Source organism: Populus alba, chromosome 2, assembly GCF_005239225.2.
Source record: "Populus alba chromosome 2, ASM523922v2, whole genome shotgun sequence".
NCBI classification, from domain to species: Eukaryota; Viridiplantae; Streptophyta; class Magnoliopsida; order Malpighiales; family Salicaceae; genus Populus; species Populus alba.
In genome coordinates this window covers 12,942,955-12,962,193 of record NC_133285.1, presented here as the reverse complement: position 1 = coordinate 12,962,193, position 19,239 = coordinate 12,942,955, and the positions used below count along the sequence as shown (strand labels likewise).

General features: G+C 30.8%; 2 protein-coding genes across 3 annotated transcripts; one reads left to right on the top strand and one right to left on the bottom strand.

The window, feature by feature from the left end:
• Positions 1–1,226: 1,226 nt before the first annotated feature.
• On the bottom strand, positions 1,227–4,197 carry LOC118046799 (caffeoylshikimate esterase). 2 transcript variants are annotated; one of them, XM_035055841.2, is made up of 7 exons: positions 3,978–4,197; positions 3,703–3,863; positions 2,651–2,784; positions 2,439–2,569; positions 2,213–2,350; positions 2,011–2,109; positions 1,227–1,904 (listed from the first exon to the last, which is right to left on the bottom strand). In XM_035055841.2, exons 2-7 carry the CDS (start codon positions 3,750–3,752, stop codon positions 1,545–1,547), a joined length of 912 nt encoding a protein of 303 aa, XP_034911732.1. In that variant the 5' UTR covers positions 3,753–3,863; positions 3,978–4,197; the 3' UTR covers positions 1,227–1,544. The 2 variants fall into 2 exon arrangements, with proteins under 2 accessions (XP_034911732.1, XP_034911733.1); XM_035055842.2 differs by lacking the exon at positions 3,978–4,197 and having other exon boundaries at positions 1,230–1,904; positions 2,651–2,797; positions 3,703–3,833.
• An 11,460-nt stretch (positions 4,198–15,657) lies between these two features.
• LOC118046800 (large ribosomal subunit protein eL22z) lies at positions 15,658–17,001 on the top strand. Its single transcript, XM_035055844.2, has 2 exons — positions 15,658–16,028; positions 16,553–17,001. The coding sequence occupies exons 1-2, from the start codon at positions 15,796–15,798 to the stop codon at positions 16,695–16,697; spliced, it is 378 nt and encodes a 125-aa protein (XP_034911735.1). The 5' UTR covers positions 15,658–15,795; the 3' UTR covers positions 16,698–17,001.
• Positions 17,002–19,239: the final 2,238 nt, after the last annotated feature.

Below are 19,239 nucleotides of genomic sequence, written 5' to 3'. Positions count from 1 at the left end.
AAAATTCTTCCTTACCAAAGAGTATTGTCAAAGTTAATTTGAAGGTGATGGATTTGAGAAAGTATAAAAAGAAGAATTAGATACGAAAGTATCTAATTTTATAATTTCAAAGTTAGTCTATTATACTGAAAATAACATGGTTGAAGAGCAAGTTGAAAAACAGTTGTAGTGTTTTAACATTAAATTGGAGAAAACAATGACAAACAATGATATTTTAATCATAGATGAAGATATAAGGGACATAATGATTTTTAAAATGTCTTTTAGAGAAATTGTGGAAGATTATCTTGGAGATCATTTACATATAAAGGTTAAAGAAATTGATTTGGTTGAATTGATAGTAAAAGAAGTCAATTTGTGAATACGATAGAGTATATTTAAAGAATAAAATGCTATATTTAAAGTATCTATTTTTTTTAAAAAAGTGATTGAGTTCAATATTTAATAGTTAACTTGAGGTAGAGTTTTTTATAAGTACAGGGAACTAACATGGGACACTTTCTTCATTATTTATGGAATAATTATTTTTATTGTATTGCTTCCTTTATTGGTAATTTTTTTTAGGTTTTGAGGAGTTACATGCAAGTTTAACACGTAGTTTGGTAGAAAAAAAAAATCATAACTTTTGATGTAACAGTTGAATTAGGTTGAAATTTTTCTAGAATATTTTAAAGTTCATGTTTCATTACCTATTCATCTAGGTGGTGCCTAGTGGTAAAAGCTTGGGACCAAGAGGTTTGCTCTCCTCTGTGTCTCAGGTTCGAGCCTAGGTTGCTCATATGATGGCCACTGGAGGCTTACATGGTCGTTAACTTCAGGGCCTGTGAGATTAGTCGAGGTGCGCGCAAGCTGGCCTGGACACCCACGTTAAACTAAAAAAAAAAAAAAACAACTTCATCTGAGTTTGAAAACATGTCTATATTCAGTCAAAAAGTTTTTGCTCAGGATTTTCTTTATTTATCTTCTTTTTTTTTTAATTTTTTTTTCTATTTAGATTAAGACTTTTAATTTAATTAGGATTATACTTGCTAATTAGGATATTTTTCTTGTATTTAAATGTGGCTATTTTTTGCATAAAATTGTTGAATCACAAACTTTTCTGAAAATATTATAGTTTTCTCTTTATTTCTCAAAAATTTCAAGGTTTGTGAACCTTAATTTTTATCCGCATTATATGTTGCATGTGCAAAGTTTCTCATCTCTGTACATCTGAATCAACAAATAAACTTTTGGATGTTCAGTTTTAAGCTACTCAAGGGAAGTTTTATAATGTGATGGTGTTTTATTCTTCTTTGTCGTCTCATCATTTTCCACTCAACATGGCTCCTATGAATTTAGAGCGAATCACTCTTAATTTTGAGACCGCAGCTTGGCGAGACATAAGCTGATGATCCATGAAACAGCAGCAGGGAAAATGTGGAATGTAACTTGAGCGAAAATTAACAATTACTTAATTTCCTTTTCTTCTTTCATCTATGAACATAATTTTCAGATGTTAGGTGATATGAGAACATCTAGCTCTTGAACAACAGTCATGAGAGGAGCTACATAGCTGAGTGAAGCGTGCGTGGTTGCTTTAATCCACAGAGATAGAAACGATGTGATTGTTTCTCAGTCGTAGGTGGAGGAGATGGAAGTTTCTCTATTCCAACATTGAAAGTCTCATGCAATGGTTCGACAAGAAGAGTTCCCTCGGCAGTGTGCTCGTCGAGCCAAGCTATGATATCGGCAAAAACGACTGCAACGTTTTCATCGGTCTCTCCCGCTGTCAAAGCATGCCACATTCCGGGGTACATTTTCATGGTCTTTTCTTCGCTGCTTGCTCGGTCGTACAAGGCCTTGCTTATTTCAGGGTCTGTCACTGTATCTGCGTCCCCATGCAACACCACGAATGGTAGCGTCACCTGCCAATTCAACGATCCAGTCAGCCCAATCGCCGTAAATGTATCGCGATTGAATCGAAACTTGGGAGAAAATAGAGGGAGCCTAAGAGCAGAGTTGGTAGCAAACCTGCTTTAAACTTTCCTCGACCCTCATGCTAGTTCTGAGCATTTCCAGGGCTGTTTTAAGCCTGGGCTTGTCCTGGTATATGAGCTTGTTGTTCCTTATCTAAACCATCACCATGGCAGGATATGTAAAGATTTTACATGTATACATGTAGCAATTTCCTTGTCATTAAACAACGAAAAGAAAAACACAGGCAATAACTTACCTCTTCTCTCTTAAGAGGGTCCTTGCAGGCAGAGTCAATGACATCTTTCGTAGGGACGATCTTCCACTTCGGTATCAGGTCTTCCAAACCAGTCAAAATATTAACAACTACCGGATGCGGCTTCAATTTCTCCGATATCTAACAAATCTTGTCAGTAATCCTGCCTTAGAATCAACGATATTCAAGTATCTACCCGAAATAAAACAGTAGCTAATACACTATTCACCTTGCACATAGGGGCAACAAGAACAGCGCCATGGTAGAACAGAGGTTCCTTCTTGTGGAGTAAAAGGGCAACCGCCCCTCCCATGGACTCTCCATACAGGAACCTGCCCTTGTACCTGTAATCTTTCTCAGCTGAAAATCAACAGAAACAAGTTAGTATAGCAGCCTGCAGTGCCCACCATCACGTTCGGGATCAATTGCTAGCTAGCTCACCGCAAACCGACTTGAAAAAATCATGGCAGTCGTTCACTATATTCTCAAACTTCTTGATGTAACAACGGGAACCAGCGGACCGTCCATGCCCCTCGTAGTCAATCCCAAACACAGCATATCCAGCACGTGCGAGCCTGATTCCACATTCTATTCAAATCAAAAACTGCTTCATTAAAATCAGGATACCACCATTACATCAGAGGACTTGTAGTGTCTACGGACCTCGCTGCTCAGAAATTCTTTCTGGTCAACGGTTCTTGTAGTTTGGTAGGGTCATTATTATTCTGTATTTATGGGGGAAAGATGCTGGTGGGCCTTACAGCCCATCAAGAAACTGGTTGTGAAACATAACCCAACTTTTTAATGAATTTTTATGCATGCACACACATAAACATGCATATATGAAAATCATGTCATAGGATCGGGCATAAAAAGAAAAAAATTTAATGTTACGGGTTTGAATTCTTTCACATATTAAAAATTTATATAATTATTAATTTTAAAATTTATAAAAATTAGTCTGAATAAATTGATTCAAACATTCATATTAAAAATAAATAAATAAATCACACCGTAGCATATCCTCAAACTCATGAAAAACGTGATGGGGATAAGATAAACAATATTGTGGGGTTACTTTTTCAGCGGCCTCAGTGTATTGTGAGGTCACATGGATATGAGGACATGTCTAATGGGTTATGAATCAGCTGTACAGAGACGGCCATCTTTAACTTCTTTTGTGTTTTACTTGTTTTAAAAATATATTTGGGTTTGAAACAAAAATATTAAGTTGATGTTATTTTTATTTTTAATGTGTTTATATATAAAAACATTATTTTAATATATATATTTATAAATAAAATGTTTTTTAAGAACACTATATATACTTCACAGTCTGTCCCTTTTCACTGATAAATGACAATAATTCACCATTTGATCTACAGCTATCCCTGGCATAGATAAACTAAAGACAGATTTCTCATGAACAATTAAGGCATCGCAACTGAAAGCTGTGCATAAGAACAAGTAAGTCATTAAGGGGTATTTATTACCTCTCATGAAACCACTGCACTCCATGCCATATCCTGCGTGCAAGCTCCATTAATTAATGGATTCGGTGAATATTCACACCAAACTCTTGGAGGGAAGAAGAATCCGACGGCAACCATCTACATGTGAAGAGCTGCACTCCTCTTGAACTTCTTATATACCCCTGCCGACACACCGCCATACACATTTCCTTCGCCAAATTAAAACCAGGAGGCGCTAGCCCAGAAAAGAAAATTAATTAATACATGGATTTAGTTCAATTATATATATATATTACCTCCTGATATTCAAACTCCATCTCCATGCAAAGCTAAGAAGAAAACACGACCATAAACTATCGAGGGAGGATGATGCGTGGCTTCAGGCCAGACGGAGAGAACTCTTCTATGCTGGGGACAAAAATATTGCTAGTAAAAGAAGAACGAAAAAAGTGGGAATATTTGGGGAGAGAGGTCAGTGAGATTTACCTGCGATCCCTATTCCTTGTACAGTTAGGATGCCTTAGGGTTATGTTTTTTTATAGGAGTTTGAACTGTTCCAAAAGCTATGAGGTGGCAGGTGTCAATAAATCCATACGAAAATAATTAATAAAGGATGCTCCCTCCCGAACTCCATTTAAATTTCTTAATTTTGGCTGACCTCCTTAGATTCGGTGGATCAGGTTGGGCAGGGAGTAATTAAAGCTATATAAATATATATATTTAACACAGTATAAAAACTACAAAATAAACTGAAATAATAAAATTATAAGAAATTTTTTTATATATATAATTTAAATATTTTAAAATACATGGTTCAACAATTTAATATCTATACCATATTCTCATCCTACATCAAATCACTATTATTAGAAAAAAAATTTTTTTTTCTAAATATCATAAGTTCAATAATTCAAAAATCAATTCAAATTAGCTTTATAATCAATCCAAACATAATACAATTCTAATTAAATTTTTGATAAAAAAAAAGTACCTAATATATGTGTTATATATAATATATTTTTTATTTTTAATATTAATATATCAAAACAATTTAAAAATATAAACAAAATATTAATTTATAACTTAAAAAAAAATTTAAAAAAAAACTTTCAGAACATGACAAACACTACCTAACGAGACTAGAAATAACTTTTGTTTATAACATTAGTGATGAGGGACACTTTTGGTAGGTGAGATATTAAAAAAATTGAGTTAATAAGTAATTAAAGAGGAGTTAATCAAGAGAGGTTAATTATGCCATTGAAGTGAAGGCAGGAGGGGATATACTGGGAATCGAGCCTCACAAGGAAGTCTGCCATGTCATCCCCTTCAAAGCGTAGCTGGCAGCACTTTTGTGTGGACAAATGGCATGCCGCTATAACATGTATTATATTATTGCAGTGTAGTGTAGTATATGTTTTCATTAAAATCATAAAATGGGTACTAAAATCAAATCGTGATTTTTTTGATTTATTTAATTTTACTGATTTCACTTGATTTTAAATTGATTTTATTATTTTTTGAGTTTTTAAAAAAAATTTTACATGTTAAATATATATTAACTTGTAAAATTATACGAGTTAAATCATGATTTTAACCTTTTATATAATACATATATATATATATATATATATATATATATATATATAAAAAGCAAAAAAATATATATAATCTAAACAGAAATATATATATATATATATAAACAAAATCATATATAAGCAAAATCTAAGCAGAAATATATATATATATATTCTTGGATTTTATTTTCTCATATGTATTTGTTCTCTTTCTTGGAAGTTGGCCGAGTGAAGTAAATAATAGTGTGTTAATATATAGTTACTCTTTGCATATTATAAAACTTCATGATATGGTTTTTCTAAGTAAAAATAAATAAATAAAATTTATGATATCTCATTTAAAAAATATCTAACGATTAACGTAATAGTTTTACTTATTATTTTGTTACTGATTTTACGCCTTAACCCTCACGATCATTGTTATTATAACAAAAATAGTACTATATATAAATGACCAAACCAAATTTTCATTATGGACTCTCTTCATTTTCTTTTTCGGCTTTACATAAAATTCACTCCTTACAAGTGCAATATATTTTATTAGATTTACCATATCAATGTATAATAAAGTTTTGTTTATTATACACTTGAGGGTCTAGCCCATTGGTCAACAGCAAAGCTTGAAGGTCCTGGGGTTCGATCATCACATATAGATTAAAAAAAAAAAAAAAAAGTTTTTTTTTTTTAATTAGAATATCAAATAAATTTTACAATAAAAGAAAAAAATGATGTGTATATTCTAAAAAAACTTTATATTAAAAAATGGTATGCAAAACTCATGATCTAGACAATGAGATCAAGATAAATCCATAGAAAAAAAAATTAAAGATAATCACCAAACCAATATTGTTTTAAAAAACAAATATATTATGATATGAGTAATATTATGATAATATACTATTACACAAGCACAATATATATGCTCTAACATATCTACATAACACATTGAAATTATCATACTAATTCACATATAATTAACACATTCAAATTATAATTTATTGAATACCTTCGCAAGACCTTGTCATTAGCATCATCTGGTGATGTGGTAAATGTCTTTTCAATCTATATTTAAAATGTATTATACCCCTCTTCAATTCAGAAGCAGAGGATGTCAATCCAAATGAATGCTCATATAATGCAATCTAATTATGCACATCAGTATATGTGACCACCCGTCTATTAATAGGAAGTCCAAGCAAAACTGCAAAGTCTTGTAGTGTTTGTGTCATCTATTCATGCTTAAGATGGAATGTGTGTGTCTCACATCTTTATCTCTTAATTAGTATATAGATCAGGTCGTGATTAAGCTTGACGTGCTTTAGACAACTGATGCACAAAAAATCAGTTTTGAACACATATTGTTAAACTCGTTCATATAATTTCATTCATTTATATGTATGACAATAAATTATAACCTCATCTTGCACAATAATTTAAAATATAATTACATAAACATATAATACATTTAATGTTAAGTAATGAAAATGTTTATTAAAGTTAAATATACTTACAATATTAGAAAAAATATCCTCCTGATGCAACCATATTATTTGATAGTTTACCTATATTATCTAGTATTTTGCTTATGTTTTATATATAAAATGTCTGAATATTCTTTATTTTATGTTTTAAAAGCACTTTTGGATGTAAGATTAAAAAAGAAGTAAATTGAAGATAATTTACATATTTGACATCTAATCGATGTTTTGTGCAGAACTTGAGTTTGATAGGTCAAAATGAAGTGATTCCAATGGCATTAGAAAGCTAACATCCATACCTTTCTGTACATATATAGCAAGAAAAATAAAAAGAGAAAGAGTATGGTTATCGCATTCTTCAAAGAAAAATCTTGTATTTTTCTAGTGTTGACCTTTGGCCATTCTGACTTGCATATCTTGAGCTACAGAAGTTCATTTGATGTAAACTCGATTTTGTTGGATTTCTGACTTGAAGACCTATCATCACACCAAATTTTAGTAGAAAAAGAGCTCATATAAGAGAGATATGATTTTTCTAAGATGACATAAGAATTCTGCCAGTAGACAAATTTTGTGAATAAACAAGTCCAAATTATATCCCAATGCATTCTATCTGACATCCAAGTCTTTATTTCGGCAATTTAACTACTTTAAGTCAAAAGTCAAAGCTTGAAGATTTTATGCAAGGCTATCTCATCTTTTTAGGAAAATAGTTATTGAACTACTTAAATATAAATTGTCTACTTAGTAAGGACTATTTTGTAGGAAAAAAATATTAGAGTTTCTTATCAAATAAAAAGCAAGAGAGAAAGGAAGAGGGGATAACCAGCTAAGAGAGAAAAAATACACATTCCTCTAAAAAACATGAAATCATGCATTCTTCTTTCTTTTTTATTAGTTGTTCAATAGACATCCAAGGCTAAACTTTTTGTCTTAGTTGTAAAGACACAGAAACCTTCAGATTTCAAGAACTATGAGATTTATTTTACATTTTCTTTTTAGTTTATATGATGAATGATATATTTTTTTCTCCTATGCTTATTTTCTACTATTGTTTATTTTAATTGCTAGAGCGAACTCTAAGTTATTATTGTGAACAATCTATTACTAAGTTTGCTATCAAAACCGAAGTTATGATATATAAACTTGTGAAGTAACTGAGTTTAATAATCATGGCGGATCTATGTTATTAATCTTAGAGAGAACATTCAAACAAATCAAACATGAACTGCAGACAGTTATGTTGTCTAGATTAATCAATTTATCTAATTCTTAAGGCTGCTATTGAATTAAATTAATAGTACGGATACTGTGGTTGTTTGATGGTTAGGATTAATTATACAATGAATCTGTTAATTAATCAATGTAAGAAAAGATAAATATTCAGAGTATAAATTGACATTTCGTTTCCATGATTAGTTCTGATTTTTGTAAGTGGATGTTTACTTGTAACCAAGGTTTGTTTTCTTGATAAATTTCGGTTTTTATTTATTTATTTATCATTGATTATTTCTTTATGTTTACTATAGCATAACATAAATAACTTCAAAACCCCCCAGTTGCATATCATATAGCATAAAAATCTGAACTAAAACTTTCTTATGGGATTAACCCCTTACTTGCTCTATACTATCTTGTTTATTTAAGCTAGGGTAATTACTTTATGCGACTGCGACATCACAACACGTTTAATCGATGTTTATCCTATAACCATAAGAAAAAAGTGTTAGCGGCTCGATATGCATGTACTATGACTCAAACTCTTCATGAAAATAGTCATGTTCTTTAGGAATATTAGCCTTATAATGTGTTTTCTCACCATGAGAAGAAGATTTGTTAACTTGCTTGCATGACATCCTATGTAAGAGTATTTGTGTTTAATGTGAAATTAGATAAGTTTAATATGTTTTTTTTTTTAAATATCATATTATATTTTAACAAGTAATTATATTGTCATTCATACGTAATCGAACCTCAAGTTCCCATTTATTTAGTGTTCTTTTTTCGTCTAACACTAACCAGCACATTTCCAAATCAACACATTGTCCTCTACTTCCATTATACTTAATCACAACATGAGTTACACTTTGTCAGCTACATCAATCCATATCATAACAAAGAAGAAGAAATGAACCTCTAAGAATACAAATCTTGTCCATAATTAATACAACTATACTAGTGCAATCATTTTTATCATATCCATATATTACTTCACATTCAAAAAAATATCCCTCTTATCATTCTTTATTTTGCCAAAACCTAACCCTAAGCTTACTAGATGTTCCTTTCTTTGATTCTTCTTGTCTTAACATGTTTTCAGACTAGTACTACATTCCATAATAGTTACATTAAAAATCTCAAGTACACATTCAATGACATTTAACTCACTTAAACATAATGAACCTAACAAATATCATGATTTACTTTCCAACCTTTTAGTTAAATTTAGAAGTTCCCACCATTAACATGCTCTTACAACTCACACAATATACATAAAAATCTAAATTGAAAGAACTCCCCCCTACATTTTCCCATTTTGCTGAAAGTTAAACATCTCCAATAAGCCAAATTCCTTCATCAATTTTCATCTATTTCCTTGTCATTAAACTTATATTTTATAATTCTACACTTAATCTCCATTTCCTTCAAATTTCATCCATAAACCCTAACTTGAATAATTAAAGATTTATTCAATTTCCATAATTAAACACTAACCAATGATAATAGTTTATAGAAGAGTAACTCACCCATCAAATTTGGATGAGCAATGGCAAATTCCCTTCTAAATTTCTCGATCAACACCTTCTTCTTCCTACTCAACTCATATGGTCTCTTTCTCCCTCTAACTTCTCCTTACTGTTAGCCTTTTATCCTCTCCTTTTATCCCCAGCATAATTTAAGTTGGGCTGGAGCACACGAGGGGTTTTTATGTTTAAAACCCACTTTGCTTAAGACCTCTCCCCTCTAAAAGTTTGGGAGTCCTTTGGACTAAATTTTAACTTTTTAACTTTCCATTTAATGAACACCAAGAAAGTTTTGTTTCTTTTTTATATGAGATAAAGTTCTTTTAAAATGTTTTGGGTTTCACCAACACATGTCAACCAAGGATTCTTTAAGATCATTTTCTTATTTATTTATAATTTATTTAAATCATGGTAATGATCCATGTTAAAAAGCTTATATTAGAGATTAAATTTCAACAAAGTCTTAATCTAAAAAGTGAGTTGACACCATTTTTAATCTAGCATCAAATGTGTCCATTAACCATGTTTTTAAATAAATTTTCCAACAATCCCCCATATAAATGAAAATTTAAAAATAATCTTTTATATCCTAAAAACTTATTTTACAATGAACCCCAGACCTAGGCTTGACCCAAAGCCCAAGCATAAGTTGGGTCGGGCTGGAGCACACGAGGGGGGTTTATACCCAAAGCCTTCTTTACTTATGACCTTTCCCCTCTAAAAGCTTGGATGTCCTTTGGATCTAATTTTAACTTCTCAACTTTCCACTTAATGAACACCAAGAAAGTTTTGTTTCTTTTCTATGTGGGATAAAGTTCTTTTAAAACGTTTTAGGTTTCAACAAAACATATCAACCAATGGTTTTTGGTGATCATTTTCTTATTCACCCATAATTTGTTTAAATCACGTTAATGATCCATGTTAAAGAGCTTATGTTGGAGATTAAATTTCAACAAAGTCTTAACCTAAAAAGTGAGTTAACACCACTTTTAATTTAACATCAAATGTGTCCATTAACCAAAATTTTAAATAAATTTTCCAACAATCCCTTATATAAATGAAAATTGTTCGACCAATTTAAAAATAACTTAAATTTGTAGAGAGATGCTAATTTGGTATATCATTATATTAGAAGAGTTAAATTTTAGCTTTGAACATTCCTTAATGAAACACTATCAGATTTACTCACTAAATAGTTAATGAGATGTCTTGAACTATTTAGCTTTTATGTAAACCAAAATAATAGTACTCATATAGTTCTCTACCTACATATTTCTTTTGGCTCTCACTTTATGTTTATTTTTTAGCCCTAAACAACTCTTAGATTTATAAGTGCTTTAGAAAATTTAGTTTTTCTAAAAATTCTTAAAGAAATGACTGTATTTTTCACTCATATAGATGATATTTCATTAAGAATATTATGTTATACTCCACTTGGTATACCAAGACATGAAATTATTTTGAGCACAACTCACTCTTTATCATGTTACAGTTAACACCTATTTCATCATTGAAAAAATAAGGAATAATAATTTCCTAATGCTACTAGGAATGTTATATGACTTAGTTTTTTATTTGAATCTAGATCATAGGATCTCCAATCAACTAGCTATGGTTACCATCTTTACACTTTTTTCATCTTTAAAGCCTATTCTCCTTGATGAATTATACTAAAGCTCTCTTAATAAATCTCTGGTTAACAAATCCATAATATTTTCCTTTAACTTTACATAGTCAATGAAAATAATTCTATTGGAGAGTAAGTGTTTAATGGTATTATGTTTACGATGTATATATTTAGACTTACCATTATATATATATATACTTTGTGTCCATCCAATTATTGATTGATTGTGATAATGGACATAAATTGTTAGCACTGATTTTGGCTAACATGGAATATCCTCTAAGAAATTATAAAAATGTTTAGCTTCCTCTCTAGCTCTATCAAGAGTAATAAACTTTGGTTTTGTCATGGATATTATGATACATGTTTGTTTAAAGGATTTTCATGACACAACTGCTTCACCAAGTGTGAAGACATATCCACTAGTAGATTTTGAATTTTTAGTATCAAATATCTTATTGGAATCATTTACCCTTCAAGTATAGTCAAATAACCAATATATTATAGCCTATAGTCCAAAGTGTACCTTAAATATTTGAGTACCCTTCGTATTGCTTTCCAATGATCTATACTTGGATTACTTGTAAATCTACTTTGTTTGCTAACCAAGTAAACAATATCAGGTCTTGTGCAGTTCATAACATACATCAAGCTCTTAATTATATAAAAATATTCTATTTGGTCTCTTCTGTTGCCTTTAATTTTAGACAAATGGGCACTTATATCCATTCATGTTTCCAAACGTTATTGTTACTTTTTAAAAATTTAACGAGAACTTTCTCAACATAACAAGATTGAGATAATACTAATCCATTAGATGTCTTAGAATTTTATATTTATAGTATGACATTTAAAACACCCAAATCTTTCATATCAAACTTGTTAGTTAATATTTTCTTAGTAGACTTGATCATATGACATTACTGTCCAAAATAAACTATCATCCATATAAAGACATACAATGATATAATCTTTATCTATGTTTTTCACATAAATATATTTTTAAATTTTGCTGATTTTAAACTCATTTGATAACATAACCTTGTTAAAATCCTCATGTCATTGTTTAGGTGCTTGTTTCAAACAATATAATGATTTAAAAGTTTACAAACTTGTTTTTCTTGTCCATTAATAACAAACCCCTCGAGTTATTTCATGTATAGTTTTCAGACCCAGCCCAGTGGTTGGGCCGGTCCAAGGCCCGGGTTCCAGGTTTTGACCAGGTCAATTTTTTTAAAAAAAAATCAAAATGACGTTGTTTTAGGTTGAAAAGAAACAAAAATCAACGAGTTGCAACAGGTTTTTGAACGAGCCACACTGGGTTTTTCTTATCCTATTTTTTCTTCAACCCGGCCCGGTTCCAGCCTAGGGTCGGCTGGGTCCCCGGTTGACCCGGGGCCGTTTTCAAAACTATGATTTCATGTAAACCTCCTTATCAAGGTCACCATTTAATAAAGCTATATTTACATCCATTTATGTATTTAAAGCTTGTTAATAGATGTGATGACTATTGAAGTTCATATGGAAGTTATTCTTAACATATGTGAATATGTGTCAAAATAGTCTACATCTTCTTGTTGTCTAAAAACTTTAACAAGTCTAGCTTTATATTTGTCAATATTGCCATTAACTTTCATTTTCCTTTTAACTATTCACTTATGATCTAATGGTTTATTTTCAAGAAGAGGAAGATCCATTTGTTCCCAAGAATGATTATTCATAATGGATTCAATTTTATTATTGATTATCTTCTTCTAATAGGAAGCTTTTGGATAAGACATTGTCTCAGAGTAAGTTTGAGGTTCATTTTTTAATAAGTATATTAGAAAATTAAGACCAAATATTTTGTTCATTTTACTCTTTCTAAGTTCAACTTCATCATCTTCTAATTGATGGTAATTACTTAAGCTAGTTTTAATCATTCTTTTAAGTGAATGATTTTACTATGCTTCCTTTCATGGAAACACATCTTTAAAAAAACATAGCATTCCTTGATTCTATAATAATATTTGAATGAATATCCTCAATACTTTACTTATGTATAAGAAATTGATATGCATTACTATTATATGCATATTCGATAAATACACAATCCACAGTTCTACGCCTTATCTTGACCTTTTCATGATCATGTACTGCTATCTTTGCAAGACACCTCATTAATTTTAGATATTTGTAGAAAGGTCTTCTACTTTTCCACAATTCATACGATATCTTCTCTAATTTTTTATGAGGTATTTTATTAAGTATATAATTATAAGTTAGAATTGCCTCTCCCTACAAGTTCTGAGGTGCTCCCAAACCTATCAATATGACATTCATTGTTTTTTTTTAATGTCCGGGTCTTTCATTCCGCAATGCCATTTTGTTGAAGTGAACAAGAAGCATAATTTGTTGAATAATATCATTTTAGGAACATAATTCACTAAATGATGCTTTGTATTCTCCATTTCTATCACTTCTTATTACTTTTATTTTCTTATCAAGTTGATTTTTAACTTTATTCTTTTAATGTTTAAACATTTCAAGAGTCATATATTTGCTTCTAAACAAATAAGTATAACAATACATTGTGCAATCATCTATAAAAATAATATAATATTTTTTCCACTTCTAGTTTGCATAAACTTTAAATCACCAATATTCTAATGAATTAAACCCAGAGGTTCACTACTTATTTCAATTAAATGAAAAAATAAGTTTTTGTGAATTTTGATTGTACACAAATCTCACACTTATGATTTTTCTCAAAAATCATTATTGGTAATAAATCAAGATTTATTAACCTTTTTATAGAGTTATAGTTCACATGGCATAACCTATCATGCCAAGTGGCACTAGACTTAAGCAAGCAAGAAGAAGTGACACTCCTCTCCCATGAACATTTCATTTTTAAAGAGTTCAAATTTATCACTCTTAAGAATCAATTTGAAACTATTTTTACTCAATAATAAACTAGATATTAAATTCATTTTAGGCCCGTTTGTTTGCTAGAAAGTAGTGAATTCTGGAAAAGTAAATTATTTTTCGATGTTTGGTAGTGTAATGAAAAATAAGTTGGAAAACACTTTCCAGTATTTAGTTATGTCATGAAAAATGAGCTAGAAAATAACTTATTAATGTTTTATTTTTTTCAAGTTTATTAAAATAATGAGGAACAAATTTTACAAATTAAAAAGTTGAATGAGAATGAAATTGAAAAAAAAAATATAATTTTATAAATTATCTCAAAAAAATAAATAATAATAAAAATAATAGAGATCAAATCTAAAAAATAAAAAATTGAAAGATGAAGAAATTAAAATAATAATAACATTTCATAAATTATTTCAAATAAAATAAATAACAATCAAAAGAATGAGAATCAAATTTGATAGATAAAAAAATATTTAAAAATGATAAGGAAAAATCAAATAACAATTATAAAAATAAGGACCGAAGTTAATATAAAAATTAAATTTTAAAGGATGAAATTAAAAAAAAAATATTCAAAACAATATATATATATATATATATATATATATATATAGTTAAAAATTTGAGGATCAAATTTGATATAATCAACAAATAATATGATATTTTTAAAATTTTCATAACTTCCAGAATGTGTTTTCTGCCAAAATAAAAGGAAAATATTTTCTTGGAAACTAAGCCAAATTTTTCTTTGACTGGAAAATGTTTTTCGTTAACCAATTTTTCTGATAGACAAACAAACACGAGAAAGTTTTAAAAGTGATTTTTCTCAAAAACCACTTTTCAAGAAAAAAAAACACAATTTTAATTTCAATAACATGGAGCATGTTGTTGAGAATCAAAAGTTTTTTGAAAATCATCTTCAATATTATATTTCCAGCACCTAGTATTTAAGAAGTTGATGAATTCTTCTTCATATACAAATATTCATTAACTACTTTATAAATGAAAATATATATATATATAATATATATATATATATATATATATATATATATATATATATATATATATATGTAATAGCATCAATACACCACTATTTAGAAATTTTAATGTAACTTTGGAAATAATAACGAACGAACATGCTTATTTCTAAAACTTTATAAGCAAGGTAGGTGATGAATCTCATTGTTAATATTAGCTTCAACAATCATTCCTCTCGATCTATGCCATGACCCCCGTATCACACTTGCCGTAACAGAAATCACAAAAGCTTGTTCAGTTTTGAGTAACCAATCAAAGTTTTTGTTTGTCAATGGAGCTTTCTAGAGAGTTGTGGTTACCATTCCGACACCAATGATGGAATCTACGGCGAGGGAAGAGCACAGCACTATGCCCATGAGCTTCTCTTCCATCGCCCTCACTTTTCCCAATTCTCATCTCCCCCTTCCCCCCCATCCCCTTACCAACACATGAGGGCAGAGCTGAAGCTAAATTAAGATAAAAAACGACGTAGTTTGCAACCATGACTTGTATCTTCGAGGATGGCGTCATAACTTTAGCAAAACGCTAGTGTGCGTAAAATCACTAGAAGGGCACTTAAACGACGTCGGGAGAAGGAGTCCTCCTAAAGAATAGAAAAACCCTAGGGCCCTTTTTCATCTCATCCCAATATAGTCTCTCACCCGCGCGGCGGTCTATTATCTGCTGGGAGAGAGAGACGGTTCCGTTTTTGTGTAAATCTAGAACGTCTTTGAGAGAGTAAAATTGCAAAAATGAGTAAGGCAGCAGCAGCAGGCGGAGCCAAGGGGAAGAAGAAGGGAGCGTCCTTCGTCATTGATTGCGCCAAGCCAGTGGAGGACAAGATCATGGATATCGCCTCTCTCGAGAAGTTCCTCCAGGAGAGGATCAAGGTTGGCGGGAAGGCCGGTGCTCTTGGTGACACTGTTACCGTCACTCGTGAGAAGAGCAAGATCACCGTTACTTCCGATAGCAACTTCTCTAAGCGGTACTTTCTCAGCGAACTTTCTTTCTGACCATTGCTTGGATCTGTCCTGTCATCTGTGCGTGGATTTTGCTCTTTGAATGAAACCCTCCTTGTTATTATGCTACATATTAGATTGTGTTTTTTTTTTTTTTTTTTTCTGGAATAACTATAAATAATTGTCTCGGTATTTCCTTAGAAAAATTAAAATCAGCAAAGCATGCTCTTAGCCTTCAATGCAGTTGCAGATAGTGAACATGATGAAAATCAATGTGATTTCTGGACTTGTTCCGGATAGTTGAAAAGGGGGAACAAGGCATTGTTATCGTAGTCATTTTGCAGATTGGGAAACAATGATATCTGAAACAAAGTTGTTTTTCCTTTTTATGCAAATGAATGAGGAGCAACGAGTGGGAAGCAGGTTCTTTATGTTTGCATTGATAGAATATGGTGATTGGTATTCATTTTAAGATCACTGAATCGTGTCCACCTCATACTCGATATATAACCTAAACATTATTTCATATTATTTTTGTTTTTTTTTCCAGGTATCTTAAGTACTTGACCAAAAAGTACTTGAAGAAACACAATGTGAGGGATTGGCTTCGAGTTATTTCTTCAAACAAAGACAGGAATGTTTATGAATTGCGTTACTTTAACATTGCTGAGAATGAGGGAGAGGAGGAAGACTGAAGACTCGGTACACTATTTTGTCAGACTGTTTACTTATTTTAGGGCCTCCTTTATCTATATCAGCTGTTGGATCTATAGGCTTGTTCTTTGAAATTTTGGCTACTGATAAGTGGATTTCTATTTTCAATTTTCAATTTTCATGTATTAGATGTTATTAATACCATCCGAATTTCTTGCTAGAGTTTGTCTATAGAGATTGGCATGGCTAAGCTTTTATCTATGCCTTCTCTTTCACATCATTATAGTTTTTGCCACCCTTGTTTTGAATCAATGCATACTCATGGTGGCTGTTGCTTTACCTCTACTCTATTGCATTGGTGTTTGTTATGAGTTTCTTGTTTCCAAATGAGAAGGATCAGCTTTTCTGATGTTTTAATGCCTGGTCTTGTACCTTTATCTTTATTATTCAAATTATTAGTTCGGGATTAATTGATGGCATTAACGATCTGCTGTCTGAGTTGATGAGCTGTGGATTAGAATTACTGGTATTGCCTGCTTTAGTGAAAGGGAATGAGGTGTTTTTGAGGATTTCCGAGCTTTTGTGATCCTTTTGTTCAGCACAATGGTTGTCTGGTTGACCTTTATGGGAGGCAGGACTTATTGAGGAGCCATGGAATACCATAATCTGTTCTCAGAGGCATGTCAGGGATCTTATGGAGGCACACCGGGGATTGAGAAAGTCTTCAGATTGGTTGAGGTTGGTGGTACTTTTCTTGAGTGTTTTAATTTTTTGGAGTTATTCCTCATGAAAAATGCCCGAAATTTTGAAGAGTGGAGCGCGGAGGGTTAATTATGTGCGAAATACGAGTGAGGTACTGCCAAACCTGGATTATCATAGTGATAAGTTAGTGAAGAAGTCTAGACTATGGCGTCTAGGCACTGCCACATAAATGTCAAGAACCTTCAGGCTTGCTGCTGTGATTGCCACATCACTGAGAAAGTGATACCTAGGGTGTTCGATCAGTAGATTATTCCCATGTCATTAAATTTCATGCAGTAATGGATTAAAGTCACGCTAGTAGATTTAGCAAGACTATCAGAAAGAAATTGCCAATTGAATGAAACCAGACAATACAGGAGCTAGCTGAACTGAAGTCTAGACTATGGCGTCTAGGCACTGCCACATAAATGTTAAGAACCTTCAGACTTGCTGTGATTGCCACATCACTTAGAAAGTGATCCCTAGGGTGTTCGATCAGTAGATTATTCCCATGTCATTAAGTTTCATGCAGTAATGGATTAAAGTCACGCTAGTAGATTTAGCAAGACTATCAGAAAGAAATTGCCAATTGAATGAAACCAGACAATACAGGAGCTAGCTGAACTGAAGTCTGTCCAGGATAGCTCATATAAAAAATGATTTTTGAATTTTAGTTGTTTTTTTATAAGTAGTTTATGATAAAAATAAGTTCAGAAATAATCTCAAGTTGGACGTATAAATAGAATCCACAAGTTAAAAGCCTGTCTCTATTTTATAACGAACTTTTGGTTTAAGTTAAAAAAGCTACTTCTAGCTAAATATATTTATGATTTTTTGTAAGTCAGTATTTCCTGAATTCAAAGCACTTAAACTCATTGAGATATTTACTTGTGACATAAAGAAGGTGAGCTTTGTAAATGCTTAATTCTTTTCTTGCCGGAACTTGTTACAAATTAAAAGTCAAAAAATTGAGTTTAAAACTAGAGGGATTGTTAGTGGTGGGTAGGTCAGTTAGGTTTTTACTTCATAAAAATAACCAAATCAATTTATTTATTTTAAATTCAAAACTAAAATAAAATTAAAACCAACTCAAAATGATGAATTTCAATTCGGTTTGGTTTATATTTTTATTGTGCTTTATTATGGCTTTTGAAAGCCTTGTAATAGAAGTAAAAAGCTTATTTTAATTGTCTAATTTCTTATGTCTTTTAATTGGGTTTCTAAAAGCCTTTTAATTGATAAAAACCCTATTCCAATTTACCAATTGTTTTTATCTTTTTGTTTTTCACTTAAGTGTTTTTTATTTTTTGGAAGAGCTACTAGGTACTTAAAATAATATGATAACACGGTATCAAATATCAATACATCAAACACTAACACAAATAATAAAAATATAAAAAACCACAGTTTTCAAATGACTTCTGAACTATTATCATTCATTGTTATAGATAGCTTTTCACCAAATTCTAACATGTTAGATTAAAAATGAGTTTATTAATAAATCATAAAGTAAAAAAGTGTAAATTTATAAGACAAATTACATGTTCAAGGCTTTTGTAAGTTTCAATATCATCTATCAAAATTCTAACGTCGAATAAAATTGATTATAATGTAACCAAGTGCTTGAAATGTTGCTACAAAATATCATTTTGTAATTGTACAACTTTGAATTAAAAATCATTATTTTTCATCATATGCCATCCTATATATTTTACATTTCCACCTCAACTCATCCTAAATTCATCCAAGATTCACAATGCAAAATATATTCTCTTACTCTGTCTCCTTTCAGTGTGCTTCTAAAACCTCCTAAAGTTTATTTAATTGATTCTAGCTTACTAT

What these genes read in the sequence shown, in the direction of transcription:
- LOC118046799 (XM_035055841.2), bottom strand. Translation starts at nt 3,752, where the DNA reads ATGGAGCTTGCACGCAGGATATGGCATGGAGTGCAGTGGTTTCATGAG. An exon ending in TTTTTTCAAGTCGGTTTGCG is followed by an intron (nt 2,570 to 2,650) that starts GTGAGCTAGCTA and finishes GTTGATTTTCAG; the next exon opens with CTGAGAAAGATTACAGGTAC. An exon ending in TCGAGGAAAGTTTAAAGCAG is followed by an intron (nt 1,905 to 2,010) that starts GTTTGCTACCAA and finishes TTGAATTGGCAG; the next exon opens with GTGACGCTACCATTCGTGGT.
- LOC118046800 (XM_035055844.2), top strand. Translation starts at nt 15,796, where the DNA reads ATGAGTAAGGCAGCAGCAGCAGGCGGAGCCAAGGGGAAGAAGAAGGGA. An exon ending in GATAGCAACTTCTCTAAGCG is followed by an intron (nt 16,029 to 16,552) that starts GTACTTTCTCAG and finishes TTTTTTTTCCAG; the next exon opens with GTATCTTAAGTACTTGACCA.